We start from the raw sequence: 18,893 nt of genomic DNA on the forward strand, positions 1-18,893 counted from the left end.
GAAAGATTACAATTATTTCAACCTGTTTTTGCACAATATTATCTTACTCAGATTACTTCGAATACGCTGGGATATTTTTTTATCTTTGCCAAAACTTAATCTTCTCTGTCATCACGTTATCCTATACTCTATGCTTAATGGTAACTTAAAGTATCGTCTTTATGGTATACAGTCACGTAATCTCTCCAAAACTATCTCGAAACTTAAGATAGTAGCGTGCAGAAAATCCAGCTTTTATATAGTCAATATAAAAATAATAGAGGCCCTATTAACACGCAAGTGAATTTGCATTGTCATAAACAGAATAAGCAATTTATGCTTTATGCTTACCAATTTTTGAAAATATTCTTTTAGATAAGTTTTTGTATTTTTTATAATTAAAAACTATATTTATTTTTTTATCATACNCCAAAATGATTATGTAAAATGATTATAAAAGGTTTCATTTAACATGTGAATAAGCATTATTAATGTTATTTTAAGTAGTTTTAGCTTGAAAGTAATTTAAATGATAAAAAAGAATGTATTAAAACTTTTTAAATGTTTTAAAATTACTTTTATTTATCCAGACATGAATTATTTAACATACTTTGCATGTAAATCAAACAGATTTTATTCCATAATTTTGTAACAACTTGTTTTGAAATTTTGTCATAGTATTAAATTATCACTATCAGTTGACAAATAAGTGGATTATTAAAAAAGTCTGAGGACAGATTTATAATTTTGAATTTATTAGGGTTATATAAATCAAGTCATTAAAAATGTAGAAGGCCGAAAAATTACATTAAAATTTCACTACAGAAGTACCAGAAATGGTAAAAAGAAAATATTCTGTAATTGATTTAAACTGCCAGTTTATTGGGTGAAAATGCCAGAGTAATTCCATAAAAATTGATGATTTTAATCTGTCATCGTCATTTATCATATTTAGTAACATTCCAATTATTTAAGAGATAAATTATAAAGTAAATTAATATTTAAAAAGTATATTTTAGTATAGCTTTTATATAAATAAATTTGTATGAAAATTCAGTATTATAGCAATTATTTAGTAAATTTATTCACAATTATATTATGTTCTAATAAATATAAATAATTATAGTTAGCTTAAATGCAAGTTTTGGAAATATCCAGTTATACAACGAGGCTTTATTTTTATTTCTCTTTNTCTACTGATTAGTGATCTCAAGAAATTACTTTTTGTAATTTGGAATTTATTATTTACTATATATACAGTTAAATTGGTATGTTTTAACAATATTCAATTTAATTTCTCATGTACTATAATACTGTATATGCAATTAATCAAGGTACAAATATACTATTTCCAACACAATCATAAATAGTTCTTATATAATTTCTTTTATAAATATATAGAAAAATTTTCTCTATATTAGAAAATTTAACTGAATCTGAATAATTTACTGCTGAAAGATAAATCTTTCAGCAGTAAATTATTCAGATTCAGTGAAACTTTTACGCGCATTTATAAAATATTCTTAAATTACACGCTATTGAAAGATTACAATTATTTCAACCTGTTTTTGCACAATATTATCTTACTCAGATTACTTCGAATACGCTGGGATATTTTTTTATCTTTGCCAAAACTTAATCTTCTCTGTCATCACGTTATCCTATACTCTATGCTTAATGGTAACTTAAAGTATCGTCTTTATGGTATACAGTCACGTAATCTCTCCAAAACTATCTCGAAACTTAAGATAGTAGCGTGCAGAAAATCCAGCTTTTATATAGTCAATATAAAAATAATAGAGGCCCTATTAACACGCAAGTGAATTTGCATTGTCATAAACAGAATAAGCAATTTATGCTTTATGCTTACCAATTTTTGAAAATATTCTTTTAGATAAGTTTTTGTATTTTTTATAATTAAAAACTATATTTATTTTTTTATCATACAGATAAATCTACATAAAAAATGAAATAGTAAATCATGTAGTTTTTACATGCGGTTGGTTTATTTTAGCTAAAATTGCTTTTTAAATATTAATTTTTAGTTTTTGTATGTTGAGTTTTGACTGTACTGAGATATATTTTCAAGACTACACGGTAGTATAGATTACTTATTCATTTGTACATATGCATTGTTATGTAAGTGTGTCCATAGTAAAATAGGGTAAATATTATACAATATTTAAATTTTATTGTTATTATATATATATATATATTTGTTATATTTATAAACAGAATCTGTATAAATATTTATCTTGTGTTGTTATCATACAGGTTTTCTAGTTCTCACTAAGAATAACAAAATAACCCGATCCAAAGAAATTTTGATCAGCAGTCGTCAGAGGAGATTTTATAATAAAAAAAAAATATTAAAAATACTGCTAAGTCTATAAAATTAACAGAAAATATAGAAATAAGAAAAAATATATTTAAGAAATGTTACCTCAATTGTGATTATTGAAGATAATAATAAATTAATTTTATATTTTAATTTTTTATAATAAATTTTTTCATGTTTAGAAAATAGTTTAAAATAATAAAAATTTATCGCCGAAATTATTATCGAAATAAAAATTTTTATGATAGAAAGTATTATGTCAAATATATTATTTGAACTAAAATATAAATTTCTTAATACGACGTTAAAAGATAATAAATTTTCCAATATTTTTTGGTCGTGAAGTTGAATTTGTATTGAAAGTAAAGTTATTTTTCTTTTTATTTTAATATATAATTTAGTTTAGAAATTTGAAAAGAAAATTTTATAACATAGTTTATTTTATGGTTACGAGATTTTAACTTGGTTCATTGTTTACTTAAAATCAAACGATAGATTTCTTAACTTCCATCACAAGTTTATTTCGATAAAAACTTTTCTTTAATGGATCTTTCACTCAAACTAGTTTAACCAAACTTTTGATATTTTTTCCTCAAAACATTTTTCTTAATAATCTTGATAACATAAAAAGTATTTTTACCAAAAAATATCGCTCTTTTCTTTTTTTTGTTAAACTATATTACAAAATAAGACGATCAAATCCGATTAAAAACCGTTATTTATAAAATAAATCAATTTTTTATTTATAGTTTAATTGATGATTAAACTTTATCAAGTATAAAACTCGATCAGATTACAGTTTTTAATCTATATAAATTTAAAATGTTCACAATAAAAAATGTTATTTTAATGTAATTAGTTTTTATTTATTTATTTTTACATTTAGTTTTTCTGTGGTGAAAAACTATCAAAACATCAAATTATAATACTGTATAACTGTTTACGAATTATTCCAAATTATAATTAATGAGAAAACTAATTAAGAGATTAAAGCATTAATAAGATAGTAGAAATTTAAAATAATTCTTTAATCTCATATCAGTGAAATTTACTATACTTTATATTTATTTAAATTTATATATGACATTAAATGCACGATAAAGATAAATTCTAAACCTGTCAAAATGATTAAAATTTAATATTAATTGTTTAACATTAAACCTATGATCACGCATTTATTCATATTAAAGTTTTCAAATTTAATAAACAATTTTTTTTTAATCTATAATAANAGAAAACATCTCATAAACTAATGTGCTATATGGAGAAAGAGAAATTAATGCGAACTTTTCCCATTCTTCATTCATCCAAGATCGATATTATCATAGTCTATGTTTGGAATTTCTTTTCTAATCTTTTATCCACAAACAGCTTCCTGTCCTATCTATAACATCCAATTGTCCACTCACGTCAAATGTCTCGTATTTTAAACTTTTCTATTTTCTCCTGAACAACTAAATTATACGTTTCTAAACTTTATATATTGTACGTAGATGTACTGTAAAATGTAAGAAAATATTCAAAATCTTAAAAATTTTATTATTATTATTATTCTTAAATGGCATTTAATTTAAAAAATTTACAGAGTTAATAAAGTTTAATATTTTAATTATTTAAGTAGATATTCTAAATTAAAAAAAAAAAAAAATTATTTTGGCTTCTTAATTTACCACTCATTTTTGAAATTTGTTTTTAAAATAAACATTTAATTTCGATTATTTTTCTAAAATAAATTATAATTTATTAGGTAATTATCAGTTTTTAAAATGTTATTTCTTACTTCTGAAATAGAAGTATGCATTTTTTTTCTTCTTAACTGAAATTATCTTTAAAAATAAAATACTTTACATTAGTTGAATAAGCATTTTAAAAAGAACTTTTTAAAACTTAATGTTTACATATATAAGATTAAATCATCTTTAATTAGTAAAAGAATTTTTTGAATTAAAAAGTCCTTTGCCAAGTATAATTAAATAATTATCTTTAACAAATCACCAATATTCAGTGATGCCTGAATAAAAATGAAAATTTATATTACGCTTATTATTGTATTAAAGAATTTTAATGATATTTATAACAATTAAAGAGAAATACTTTCGTGAGATAGTTTGATAGTGCATTGAACTTTCCACTTTGATGTCTATAGTAATCAAAGCGTTAAAAACGGAAGAAACGGTAAGAAAAGCGATCATGTAGCGTGATCTGAAAAATAATAATTTTGATACAGTTTTTTGCTGTTCTTATTAAATTAAGCGTTAAAATAATTATTTAATATGAACATTTTAAAATTCACGAAAGGCGCATTTTAAAATGGTAAATATTTCAAAAATATAAACAGTGTCAGAATACTAAAAATTTAACTTCATTCAAATGTCTTTGTTTAAAGTTAAAGTAAAGAATATTAAGAGGAATAATATAGCTTAGAATTAAATTGTTTTTTTCTTTATAGAGTTATAATTAATATAAACATGTTTATCTGATTATTGAAATGATTTTTAAACTAAAATATAAAATATTTCTTGGAAAAGAATTTTGTTTCGAAGCGGTTTAAAATCCATTTTTATGGATCGTTTTCTTTCAGTCTTAAGGGGATGAGAGAGAAAATCCGAAGACACCAACACAAGTGAAATTTTAAAAAAATTCATTTTATAAGTTTTCCCTTTTTTCAATTTTTATTTCAGTTTTTGCATAGTCAAACAAATGAAGTGAATTTTTAAAAAAGTTAACGAAAAACAATCTTTCTTTAGTGATAAATTTTAAATAATCAGAATGCCAAAATTTTATTTTATAGCCAGTAAATGAACAGAAGTGCAGTACTTATCCAAACTTATTACATACAAAAGACCTTTATTGTTAGAAAAAAATTGAGAAGCGCTAGTTGAAATTGACTCAGATTGATCTAAATAGCGGGTTTATAGCTAAAAGAAATCAAGCTATTATACTTGGCCTATATAAACGGTGTGTAAATCTAAACTGAACAGAGTTTGGCCAACTGGATGGTCTTCGGTTCAGTAACTCATACACTCGGGATTTACTGTTGTCACCATCGATCTTAAGACGGTTTCCTATTAATGGCGTATCATTTCCTCTTCGTATATTCTTCCGTATTGCTTTTAACTAGTTTCGGAAGATGATTTATGGAAACTTTTAATGATAATTTTAATGCTAAGTGAGAACATTATCTAGTTTTTCTCGGTTTATTAATAATACAACACAATGAAAATGAAAATTTTAAGTGTAACTGTACACTGGGTACCGATGAGGATTACGCATTAGTCGTATTTATATAATGGAAATCGCATCTAAAGTTTATTTCTAGAGTGTTTTTTTCTGTACAGAAATAGTGGTTTATACAAATAAATTTCGATAATGATGATATTGGAACGTTCTCTGCAGGAAAGTTCCGGGTTAAGTGTTTCTTTCGTCTAGTAGATGTTTAAGCTTTCTTAACAGGATCATAAATCTTATCAACGACAAGAATGAGCGACCATAAACCGACTCTGCGATAGCGTTAATGTATATCGCTTCTTGATTCCATAATTCATCAGCAGAACTACCATTTTACTACTATATCAACATACTGCTTAGTTCTTAATTCAACTTTGATGATTATCCCATCTGCTGCTGAATCGAAATCTAGAAATCTCGAGTTATATATAGCACTTCTGTTTTTATTAATGCTAAAAAACGATTTTGTAAATCTTCATTTGTAACACAATCGCTTAAAAATTTTCTTAAGAGATAAGTTATATATGTTAATGTATTTTAAAGCTGAAACCATAATGCTTCATAAATATCTTTGAGAGATAATAAATGTTAAATTTTGTTTTAAAGTATTTTAAATGAGCATCCTACTAATAAATTGTATTTAAAGAACTCCTGGGAGCTTAGAAAAAGTTAAGCCATGGAGAACATAAACTGTTATAAGAAAATATTTAAAAAATACTCTATAATATAATTTGAAATATGACTGAATTGTCTTCTTTCAATAAGAAAACATCTCATAAACTAATGTGCTATATGGAGATTGAATTCTTATAAATAACAGTTTAATTAGCATTATATGTTATGTTGTTATGCAATGATATTAATAAACAGCATTAAATGACAATAATCAAAAATTAAAATTTCATTCATAACATTTTTACTATGTTGCATGCAAAATGCAACAATGCAAAATGCAAAAATTTTTTATAAAACAAATTCTTATTTTAGTTTAAGTGTTGTGTTAGAATGTCATTTATCTCAAATGTATTTTAAAAATTACCTGCATCCTTGCTGTATAATTTAAATTTAAATTTCTGATTTTAGTATATATTTTTGGCATTCTATGTTTCTATTGGCTTAAAGGATTGTGAATGGAATTTCAAATTTGTACCTCTTTTGTGATGTATTCCCTTAGAGTAAACAAATGTTTCAGTTGAAGAAAACGTTAATAGTTCTTTAGTTTTTTTGAAGTTTTATTCACTTAGTTAACATCACTCCTATCATTTGTTACTGCCTTGTTTTAACATAAAGCTCCAGATGTTGTTAAATGCAATTTTATGACAGTAGGCTTATTAAGTTGTGATAATGATTAAAATTTGAAGTTTAAACAAGAAAAAAATTGTCTTCTAGTTGCTTGATTAAATCAACTTAATACATATTAATGATTAATTCAGTATGACAGAATATTCATCACTTTAATCATATATTTAAAAAAATCAATATGAAAAAAGTAAATCTACAATTTGTATTTTTATTAATGATTATTAAATGTAGGTTTAATCCTTCATTTAGAATAATTAATCAATGCTTATTTTGTAGAAAATTAAGTTTAATTAAAATTATTATATTCTTTTTAAAACTTTATAAATTCTAGTGTGATTAATAAACATAATTAGTAATATATAAATTTTTAATGAATTAATTAAAATTCATTTCTTTAGGTTGCCAACAATTAAGATATATATCCCAACAGCAAGCACAAATTTTGGGCGCAGTAGAAAATTCTTTCATACCAGTTTGTACAGAAGATGGACAATTTGAACAAATTCAATGTAATAATGCAACTGGTATATGCTGGTGTGTAGACCAGCAGGGATTTGAAGTAGCTGGAACACGTTCTAACTCTTTTAATCTAGTCAATTGTAACGGTAAGTCATTTTTGATAGTTTCATCTTTCTTTGTTTAAAGCAAAAAGCTTTACAGGAATATGAAACGTATGTAATATGTTTATTAAAATTTTTAAAATGTTGATGCTATTATCAGAATTGGTTTTTAAATTTTAAAATCATTTTGTTTAATTTTTCAGTATATTTTTATACAGAAATGAAAAAATATATTTTAAAGTTTATGTGGAGACATTTTAATCTTTTTAAAGCATTAAATATTAAGAATATAAAGAAGTCTTCATGGTAGATTTGCTCAATAAATGATCAAAAACTTTTTTCAATATATCAAGTTCAATATATTTTCTTTTATTTTATAATAAAATATTAAAATCTAAATCTATATAGTTAAAATAATGTGGCATATCAAACATGTTTATAACACAACAGAAATTACAAATCAAATTTTGTCTTTAATTAAGTAAGAAAAATAATGAAACAAAAACTTAAATTTAAGTTTTATTATATACTTTTGTCAATACCATCATGAAGATTAGATATTCAATATCAGTAAATAAGATACAGTATATAAAAATTCAATTTAGTTTGAATTGATCAAATGTTAAAATAATAAATTATAGTATTTTATAAGTATAAATTATTTTAAAATTTATGTTTGTAATTGATATATAATGATTATGTATACAATATATACAGTAGAACCTTGTGATGTTAACTAAGTAAAAATGTTTTTTACTTAATTTAGATAAAAAAATTAATTACACCTTTTAGTTCAACAATTGTAATGTATTTTAAAGTTGATTCATGTTAATTCAATAAATTTCAGTTTGAAATTACACTACATATAATTTCAATACATTATAATATTCATTTTGTTTTATTTTTCTAAATGAAAACAACAATAAGTATTCCATGAATATTTATATTTATATTTATATTCATATATTTATATGAAGTTATTAATATTTAGTTTATTTGTTATTTAATTATACCTGTAATACTATTTAGTTAAGTAAATAAACAATATAATTTTTATTTATTTAATATCTAAATAGGTTTATCTCATAGAGATAAATATTTTCTGAAGGCTTTTATTTGCTTACATATTATCTTACATAATGAGAATTTCATTATCTAACTTTTCAGAAATGTATATATTCAAGTGCTTTAAAATATAATGAAAAGAATTTAAAATAAAAAAATAATATATCAATAATATATTATTTTGTTAATTGCACAATATTTTTGAAAATATTAAAAATGTTCAAAAATTAGAAAGTTGATTTGCAAATTAAATATTTGACTAGATTTATGATAGAGATGAAATACTGCTGAAAATGCTAACAAATTTTAAATAAACGAACTTTTTAAAAACTTTTTACATTAAAATTTCAAAAATTTAGAAATTATTTTACTTTAAAATTTATTATATTTAAAATGCTTAATTCATAATTCAGTAGTACCATAAATAAATTGAAGGAAAAGTTTCTTAATGGATTTCTAAATTAGTTTGACCAAATAAATGAAACAAAACAAAGCAAAGCAATACACTTGAAAACTGATTTAGCAGCCTCTTCACTGCCTTTGATAATATGATTTAAGTATTTGGAAATCTTTGAATAAACCATATCCTCTCTTTGTTTCTGACATTTGAAACGTTTTTAGATATTTTAATATATAATAATATAAAATCTCTGTAATAAAATTTTTCATCTGCCTTGAAATTAAAATTAGTGTAAAAAAATAAATAAATAAAATAAACTTACAAATAACAGTTTATACTAAAAAGTAACATATAGTACTGCACACCATTGTTCTTTTACAATCAGGAGATTATGTGTTCTTTATGAAAATTAATGACACAATGAAGAGATAATTTTTGCTATGATTGGGTGAAAAATGACACTAATAGATTTTTTCCATAAATGAATTTATAATTTTCCAAAAAAAATAATGAAATGCTTTGAAAATTTCATGTGATTATAAAATACCAATATATATTTTATTAATAATTATTTACAAACATTTGAAAAAGCATAAATACATTTTTAAAGTATTTAATAATGAAAAATCTGTACATTAAAGTGAAAAAGTAAAACAGCAATAATATAGTGCCAAATACAGTAGGATCAGCCTTTACTAATGCATTAAAACACATTTTTCAAGGTAAAAATAAAAACAATAAAATTAAATCATGAAAATTAAGCTTGGAAATTAGTATATAGAGCTTTTAAAAAATGTCTTTTACAGTATTTTAAATATATAGTATTTTAGTATTAAATAAATAAGTAAAATTATTATTATTATTCAGATACAAAAAATATAAAATCAATATGCATTATAATGATAACTTCTTGATAAATTGTAATAGGAACATAGGAACAATTTTCATAAGATTATCTATAGATTTAAAACTAAAATGACCTGTAAAATATTGCCTTCAACTTTTATGAAAACTTTATTGTTTAAGTATTATAAATTTACATTATTGTAGCTTTTTTTTAAAACTTAGTGTTTAATTTTATTTATTCTGAAGCATTAAAAATTATTAAAAATTAATTTTAATAATTAGATTAGTTTATATCAATAGAATTAATTATGAAAATAATTTTAAATGTATATTAAATTTTAGTATAAAATTATTCTAAATACCATTCATATTCTTTGCTGCATTAACTAATGGATGTATTAATATATAAACAGTATTTAATATAGATATACCCTGTTATATGTTAAAATTATTTTAGCTTACTACTTAATTTCATCCTTGCTGTATAATTTNTTATCTGTTGTTATATTTGAAAGAAATAAGATATTGAGAAGCATTAGAAGATTAAGAGATTCTAAAAGATTTACATTTGTAGCAAGCTATCACAAAAAGAAAGACAAGTGAAAGTACTGGTAATGCAAAAATAAACTTTAAAACTTTAAAAATATGAATTGTAAACAAACTAAACTAAGAAAGATTGCCAGATTCTTTAAAGACTGTTAATTTTTTAGTTTTAAAATCATATTTACATTGTTAAAAAAATTCAATTTTTAAACATTTTTCACTAAAGTAAACACACTATCTATTAATAACTTTAATCATTAAATAAGTTGAATTAAATAATTTGCATCTTGTGAAAGGTCATTAAGTGTATTACCTATTATACACATATAAATATTCAAAGTCAAACTCCCAGATTTAAGAATTAATAATTATCTTGTACATTACATTAGATTTAACTGTGCAAGTAGAAGTATGATATTTAGAGTCCTTTATTTTTCTTCAACTTTTTCTAAGTTTTTGTTGAAAACAGTAAGTAAACTATATACATCTACCAAAAGGAAAAGTAAAAGTAGAAATGTCGTATTGTATCAATGGAAAATATTGATTAGTAAGTTAATTTATTGAACATTATTAACAGTTTTTCTACTTTGAAAAATGTGAAATATTTTAAAAATGCTTTTGAATGCTTTAAGCGATTTGAAATATTGATTTGTTTATTAAAAAAAAAAAAACATAAAATGAGTTTAAACAGTGATTAAAAAGCTTTTTAAAGATTAATAGAAAATTTTTAAATCACTTCTTAATCACATGAAGAAAGACCTTCGTTGAATTACATTTAGTTAAATTTGTTTTATATTCTATTAATGTTTAAATCATTTTAACAAAATGTTAAAATGATTAAATATATTGAAACCTATAAATAAAATTCAGAATGTGTGATAAAAAAATTTTTTAAATACAAATCAAAATTTATGAATAAATAATCAGTTTAAAATGTATGATTTTATAACACAAATATTATTTTAAGGTTATCAATGATTCAAATCCTTCGATTAAAGGATATGATAAGATTAAAATAATCTCTCCTACAAAAATAATTTCTTAATACATTAGAATAATTAATTATTACGAGAATATGATTATATAATAAATTATAATCAGTATAAAAAGTTTTTAAAATTCAAATTTGTTTCAGATTTAATAAACTTGAAAATTTCTGTGTGAGACAGTTTATATCATTAAATTTATATATACTATAATATTTAATGTAATAATCAATCATTGAAAATATTTTTAAATCTATCAAATTCATTTAAAAGTTTGTTTACAGCAGGGGTGGGCAACCCTTGTCACATGTGCCAAATGTGGCATGTCAATGCTTTTCTTCTGGCATTCAACCCAGGACTTCTCTTAAAAAATAAATATCCAATATCTTTCCTGAATTGTATATTTCAACCTAATAGAATACATTTTTATTGAGTAGAGTGATACTAAATAAAAATACAATAAAGAAGTAAACATTATTAACTGTTTTAGTAATAATAAGTAATAAGAAAATGAAAGAAACATCCTATTTCCAAGACATCTATCTCTGTAATGCACTGACTTACAAGTATGGATGCCAATTTAGCAGAAAATCCACTGTCCTTATGGATTTAAACTTGCAGAGGATGGCTGTTATACATGTGAATGCAGAAATCCATGTGATGTAAGAATTAATATATTGTTTTAACATCTATTAATATTAATACAGTAAATTTAAAGTTGATTTTTTTATAACACTTTTATAATTTACTAGTATAAATTTGAGGCAAAGTTGACAATATTATAAAATGGTTAATTTTTAATGAAATTGCATTACATTACGAAAGTATAAATTAATTCAGGTTATTAAATTAAATTTAACAATAGGAAAAATGAATCAGATTAATTACACAAAATATTTAACTTATTATAATCTTAAATTATTAAAAAATTTAACTATTGAGAATTCAAATCTTGTTTTTAAAGTTTTATGTTTCAGTTATGGTTCAATTGCATCATCCAATATTACTTTTGATTATTAAATTTTCAAACAATTTTTTTTATTTGATCCATTTTCTTCTGATTATAATTATTTAGTTTTTAGTACACAATAATATTTGGTTCTTGTATTTGATATTCAGTGGCATATTCGGGATTTTGAGAATATAGGTGCTGCTCAAGGCACTTGTCCCTGTCATTTTATGGAGAATGTTACTCAATTACCTTAGAATTACTTTAGTTACCTATTTTTACTTAATTGAAGTCATGCAGTATGCATTATTGTAATTATTTTTATTTAAAGCGACAAAACTGATTGCTTTTTTATCAGACATATGTTGCAGCACCATAAGTAACTTCCTGGATGTGCTCCTGCTGAAAGTACAGTCAACCCCCCTATAACACTGTTGATTATTCCGTTTTATATGAATTCCATGTTGTACGAGTTACTTAGATTTTACAAATATGTGTGCCGGGCTGTGAGCGGCTCACGTATTTGTAAAATCTAAGTGACTCGTACAACATGGAATTCATATAAANATGTTATTTCTTACTTCTGAAATAGAAGTATGCATTTTTTTTCTTCTTAACTGAAATTATCTTTAAAAATAAAATACTTTACATTAGTTGAATAAGCATTTTAAAAAGAACTTTTTAAAACTTAATGTTTACATATATAAGATTAAATCATCTTTAATTAGTAAAAGAATTTTTTGAATTAAAAAGTCCTTTGCCAAGTATAATTAAATAATTATCTTTAACAAATCACCAATATTCAGTGATGCCTGAATAAAAATGAAAATTTATATTACGCTTATTATTGTATTAAAGAATTTTAATGATATTTATAACAATTAAAGAGAAATACTTTCGTGAGATAGTTTGATAGTGCATTGAACTTTCCACTTTGATGTCTATAGTAATCAAAGCGTTAAAAACGGAAGAAACGGTAAGAAAAGCGATCATGTAGCGTGATCTGAAAAATAATAATTTTGATACAGTTTTTTGCTGTTCTTATTAAATTAAGCGTTAAAATAATTATTTAATATGAACATTTTAAAATTCACGAAAGGCGCATTTTAAAATTGTAAATATTTCAAAAATATAAACAGTGTCAGAATACTAAAAATTTAACTTCATTCAAATGTCTTTGTTTAAAGTTAAAGTAAAGAATATTAAGAGGAATAATATAGCTTAGAATTAAATTGTTTTTTTTTTCTTTATAGAGTTATAATTAATATAAACATGTTTATCTGATTATTGAAATGATTTTTAAACTAAAATATAAAATATTTCTTGGAAAAGAATTTTGTTTCGAAGCGGTTTAAAATCCATTTTTATGGATCGTTTTCTTTCAGTCTTAAGGGGATGAGAGAGAAAATCCGAAGACACCAACACAAGTGAAATTTTAAAAAAATTCATTTTATAAGTTTTCCCTTTTTTCAATTTTTATTTCAGTTTTTGCATAGTCAAACAAATGAAGTGAATTTTTAAAAAAGTTAACGAAAAACAATCTTTCTTTAGTGATAAATTTTAAATAATCAGAATGCCAAAATTTTATTTTATAGCCAGTAAATGAACAGAAGTGCAGTACTTATCCAAACTTATTACATACAAAAGACCTTTATTGTTAGAAAAAAATTGAGAAGCGCTAGTTGAAATTGACTCAGATTGATCTAAATAGCGGGTTTATAGCTAAAAGAAATCAAGCTATTATACTTGGCCTATATAAACGGTGTGTAAATCTAAACTGAACAGAGTTTGGCCAACTGGATGGTCTTCGGTTCAGTAACTCATACACTCGGGATTTACTGTTGTCACCATCGATCTTAAGACGGTTTCCTATTAATGGCGTATCATTTCCTCTTCGTATATTCTTCCGTATTGCTTTTAACTAGTTTCGGAAGATGATTTATGGAAACTTTTAATGATAATTTTAATGCTAAGTGAGAACATTATCTAGTTTTTCTCGGTTTATTAATAATACAACACAATGAAAATGAAAATTTTAAGTGTAACTGTACACTGGGTACCGATGAGGATTACGCATTAGTCGTATTTATATAATGGAAATCGCATCTAAAGTTTATTTCTAGAGTGTTTTTTTTCTGTACAGAAATAGTGGTTTATACAAATAAATTTCGATAATGATGATATTGGAACGTTCTCTGCAGGAAAGTTCCGGGTTAAGTGTTTCTTTCGTCTAGTAGATGTTTAAGCTTTCTTAACAGGATCATAAATCTTATCAACGACAAGAATGAGCGACCATAAACCGACTCTGCGATAGCGTTAATGTATATCGCTTCTTGATTCCATAATTCATCAGCAGAACTACCATTTTACTACTATATCAACATACTGCTTAGTTCTTAATTCAACTTTGATGATTATCCCATCTGCTGCTGAATCGAAATCTAGAAATCTCGAGTTATATATAGCACTTCTGTTTTTATTAATGCTAAAAAACGATTTTGTAAATCTTCATTTGTAACACAATCGCTTAAAAATTTTCTTAAGAGATAAGTTATATATGTTAATGTATTTTAAAGCTGAAACCATAATGCTTCATAAATATCTTTGAGAGATAATAAATGTTAAATTTTGTTTTAAAGTATTTTAAATGAGCATCCTACTAATAAATTGTATTTAAAGAACTCCTGGGAGCTTAGAAAAAGTTAAGCCATGGAGAACATAAACTGTTATAAGAAAATATTTAAAAAATACTCTATAATATAATTTGAAATATGACTGAATTGTCTTCTTTCAATAAGAAAACATCTCATAAACTAATGTGCTATATGGAGATTGAATTCTTATAAATAACAGTTTAATTAGCATTATATGTTATGTTGTTATGCAATGATATTAATAAACAGCATTAAATGACAATAATCAAAAATTAAAATTTCATTCATAACATTTTTACTATGTTGCATGCAAAATGCAACAATGCAAAATGCAAAAATTTTTTATAAAACAAATTCTTATTTTAGTTTAAGTGTTGTGTTAGAATGTCATTTATCTCAAATGTATTTTAAAAATTACCTGCATCCTTGCTGTATAATTTAAATTTAAATTTCTGATTTTAGTATATATTTTTGGCATTCTATGTTTCTATTGGCTTAAAGGATTGTGAATGGAATTTCAAATTTGTACCTCTTTTGTGATGTATTCCCTTAGAGTAAACAAATGTTTCAGTTGAAGAAAACGTTAATAGTTCTTTAGTTTTTTTGAAGTTTTATTCACTTAGTTAACATCACTCCTATCATTTGTTACTGCCTTGTTTTAACATAAAGCTCCAGATGTTGTTAAATGCAATTTTATGACAGTAGGCTTATTAAGTTGTGATAATGATTAAAATTTGAAGTTTAAACAAGAAAAAAATTGTCTTCTAGTTGCTTGATTAAATCAACTTAATACATATTAATGATTAATTCAGTATGACAGAATATTCATCACTTTAATCATATATTTAAAAAAATCAATATGAAAAAAGTAAATCTACAATTTGTATTTTTATTAATGATTATTAAATGTAGGTTTAATCCTTCATTTAGAATAATTAATCAATGCTTATTTTGTAGAAAATTAAGTTTAATTAAAATTATTATATTCTTTTTAAAACTTTATAAATTCTAGTGTGATTAATAAACATAATTAGTAATATATAAATTTTTAATGAATTAATTAAAATTCATTTCTTTAGGTTGCCAACAATTAAGATATATATCCCAACAGCAAGCACAAATTTTGGGCGCAGTAGAAAATTCTTTCATACCAGTTTGTACAGAAGATGGACAATTTGAACAAATTCAATGTAATAATGCAACTGGTATATGCTGGTGTGTAGACCAGCAGGGATTTGAAGTAGCTGGAACACGTTCTAACTCTTTTAATCTAGTCAATTGTAACGGTAAGTCATTTTTGATAGTTTCATCTTTCTTTGTTTAAAGCAAAAAGCTTTACAGGAATATGAAACGTATGTAATATGTTTATTAAAATTTTTAAAATGTTGATGCTATTATCAGAATTGGTTTTTAAATTTTAAAATCATTTTGTTTAATTTTTCAGTATATTTTTATACAGAAATGAAAAAATATATTTTAAAGTTTATGTGGAGACATTTTAATCTTTTTAAAGCATTAAATATTAAGAATATAAAGAAGTCTTCATGGTAGATTTGCTCAATAAATGATCAAAAACTTTTTTCAATATATCAAGTTCAATATATTTTCTTTTATTTTATAATAAAATATTAAAATCTAAATCTATATAGTTAAAATAATGTGGCATATCAAACATGTTTATAACACAACAGAAATTACAAATCAAATTTTGTCTTTAATTAAGTAAGAAAAATAATGAAACAAAAACTTAAATTTAAGTTTTATTATATACTTTTGTCAATACCATCATGAAGATTAGATATTCAATATCAGTAAATAAGATACAGTATATAAAAATTCAATTTAGTTTGAATTGATCAAATGTTAAAATAATAAATTATAGTATTTTATAAGTATAAATTATTTTAAAATTTATGTTTGTAATTGATATATAATGATTATGTATACAATATATACAGTAGAACCTTGTGATGTTAACTAAGTAAAAATGTTTTTTACTTAATTTAGATAAAAAAATTAATTACACCTTTTAGTTCAACAATTGTAATGTATTTTAAAGTTGATTCATGTTAATTCAATAAATTTCAGTTTGAAATTACACTACATATAATTTCAATACATTATAATATTCATTTTGTTTTATTTTTCTAAATGAAAACAACAATAAGTATTCCATGAATATTTATATTTATATTTATATTCATATATTTATATGAAGTTATTAATATTTAGTTTATTTGTTATTTAATTATACCTGTAATACTATTTAGTTAAGTAAATAAACAATATAATTTTTATTTATTTAATATCTAAATAGGTTTATCTCATAGAGATAAATATTTTCTGAAGGCTTTTATTTGCTTACATATTATCTTACATAATGAGAATTTCATTATCTAACTTTTCAGAAATGTATATATTCAAGTGCTTTAAAATATAATGAAAAGAATTTAAAATAAAAAAATAATATATCAATAATATATTATTTTGTTAATTGCACAATATTTTTGAAAATATTAAAAATGTTCAAAAATTAGAAAGTTGATTTGCAAATTAAATATTTGACTAGATTTATGATAGAGATGAAATACTGCTGAAAATGCTAACAAATTTTAAATAAACGAACTTTTTAAAAACTTTTTACATTAAAATTTCAAAAATTTAGAAATTATTTTACTTTAAAATTTATTATATTTAAAATGCTTAATTCATAATTCAGTAGTACCATAAATAAATTGAAGGAAAAGTTTCTTAATGGATTTCTAAATTAGTTTGACCAAATAAATGAAACAAAACAAAGCAAAGCAATACACTTGAAAACTGATTTAGCAGCCTCTTCACTGCCTTTGATAATATGATTTAAGTATTTGGAAATCTTTGAATAAACCATATCCTCTCTTTGTTTCTGACATTTGAAACGTTTTTAGATATTTTAATATATAATAATATAAAATCTCTGTAATAAAATTTTTCATCTGCCTTGAAATTAAAATTAGTGTAAAAAAATAAATAAATAAAATAAACTTACAAATAACAGTTTATACTAAAAAGTAACATATAGTACTGCACACCATTGTTCTTTTACAATCAGGAGATTATGTGTTCTTTATGAAAATTAATGACACAATGAAGAGATAATTTTTGCTATGATTGGGTGAAAAATGACACTAATAGATTTTTTCCATAAATGAATTTATAATTTTCCAAAAAAAATAATGAAATGCTTTGAAAATTTCATGTGATTATAAAATACCAATATATATTTTATTAATAATTATTTACAAACATTTGAAAAAGCATAAATACATTTTTAAAGTATTTAATAATGAAAAATCTGTACATTAAAGTGAAAAAGTAAAACAGCAATAATATAGTGCCAAATACAGTAGGATCAGCCTTTACTAATGCATTAAAACACATTTTTCAAGGTAAAAATAAAAACAATAAAATTAAATCATGAAAATTAAGCTTGGAAATTAGTATATAGAGCTTTTAAAAAATGTCTTTTACAGTATTTTAAATATATAGTATTTTAGTATTAAATAAATAAGTAAAATTATTATTATTATTCAGATACAAAAAATATAAAATCAATATGCATTATAATGATAACTTCTTGATAAATTGTAATAGGAACATAGGAACAATTTTCATAAGATTATCTATAGATTTAAAACTAAAATGACCTGTAAAATATTGCCTTCAACTTTTATGAAAACTTTATTGTTTAAGTATTATAAATTTACATTATTGTAGCTTTTTTTTAAAACTTAGTGTTTAATTTTATTTATTCTGAAGCATTAAAAATTATTAAAAATTAATTTTAATAATTAGATTAGTTTATATCAATAGAATTAATTATGAAAATAATTTTAAATGTATATTAAATTTTAGTATAAAATTATTCTAAATACCATTCATATTCTTTGCTGCATTAACTAATGGATGTATTAATATATAAACAGTATTTAATATAGATATACCCTGTTATATGTTAAAATTATTTTAGCTTACTACTTAATTTCATCCTTGCTGTATAATTT

At 22.5% G+C, this 18,893-nt stretch overlaps 1 protein-coding gene across 1 annotated transcript in view; it reads left to right on the plus strand.

Annotated features, from left to right (window-relative positions):
* The window catches only part of LOC111635636, a 176,402-nt gene that overhangs the window by 60,963 nt on the left and 96,546 nt on the right, over nucleotides 1–18,893 (plus strand). The window contains exons 3-4 of the mRNA XM_023380657.1: nucleotides 7,246–7,452; nucleotides 15,930–16,136. Coding sequence (XP_023236425.1) covers nucleotides 7,246–7,452; nucleotides 15,930–16,136 — 414 coding nt within the window. The remainder of the gene's footprint in view (nucleotides 1–7,245; nucleotides 7,453–15,929; nucleotides 16,137–18,893) is intronic.

This window comes from Centruroides sculpturatus, unplaced genomic scaffold, assembly GCF_000671375.1.
Source record: "Centruroides sculpturatus isolate CEXI.00-Female unplaced genomic scaffold, Cexi_2.0 scaffold37, whole genome shotgun sequence".
In the NCBI taxonomy this organism is placed as follows: domain Eukaryota; kingdom Metazoa; phylum Arthropoda; class Arachnida; order Scorpiones; family Buthidae; genus Centruroides; species Centruroides sculpturatus.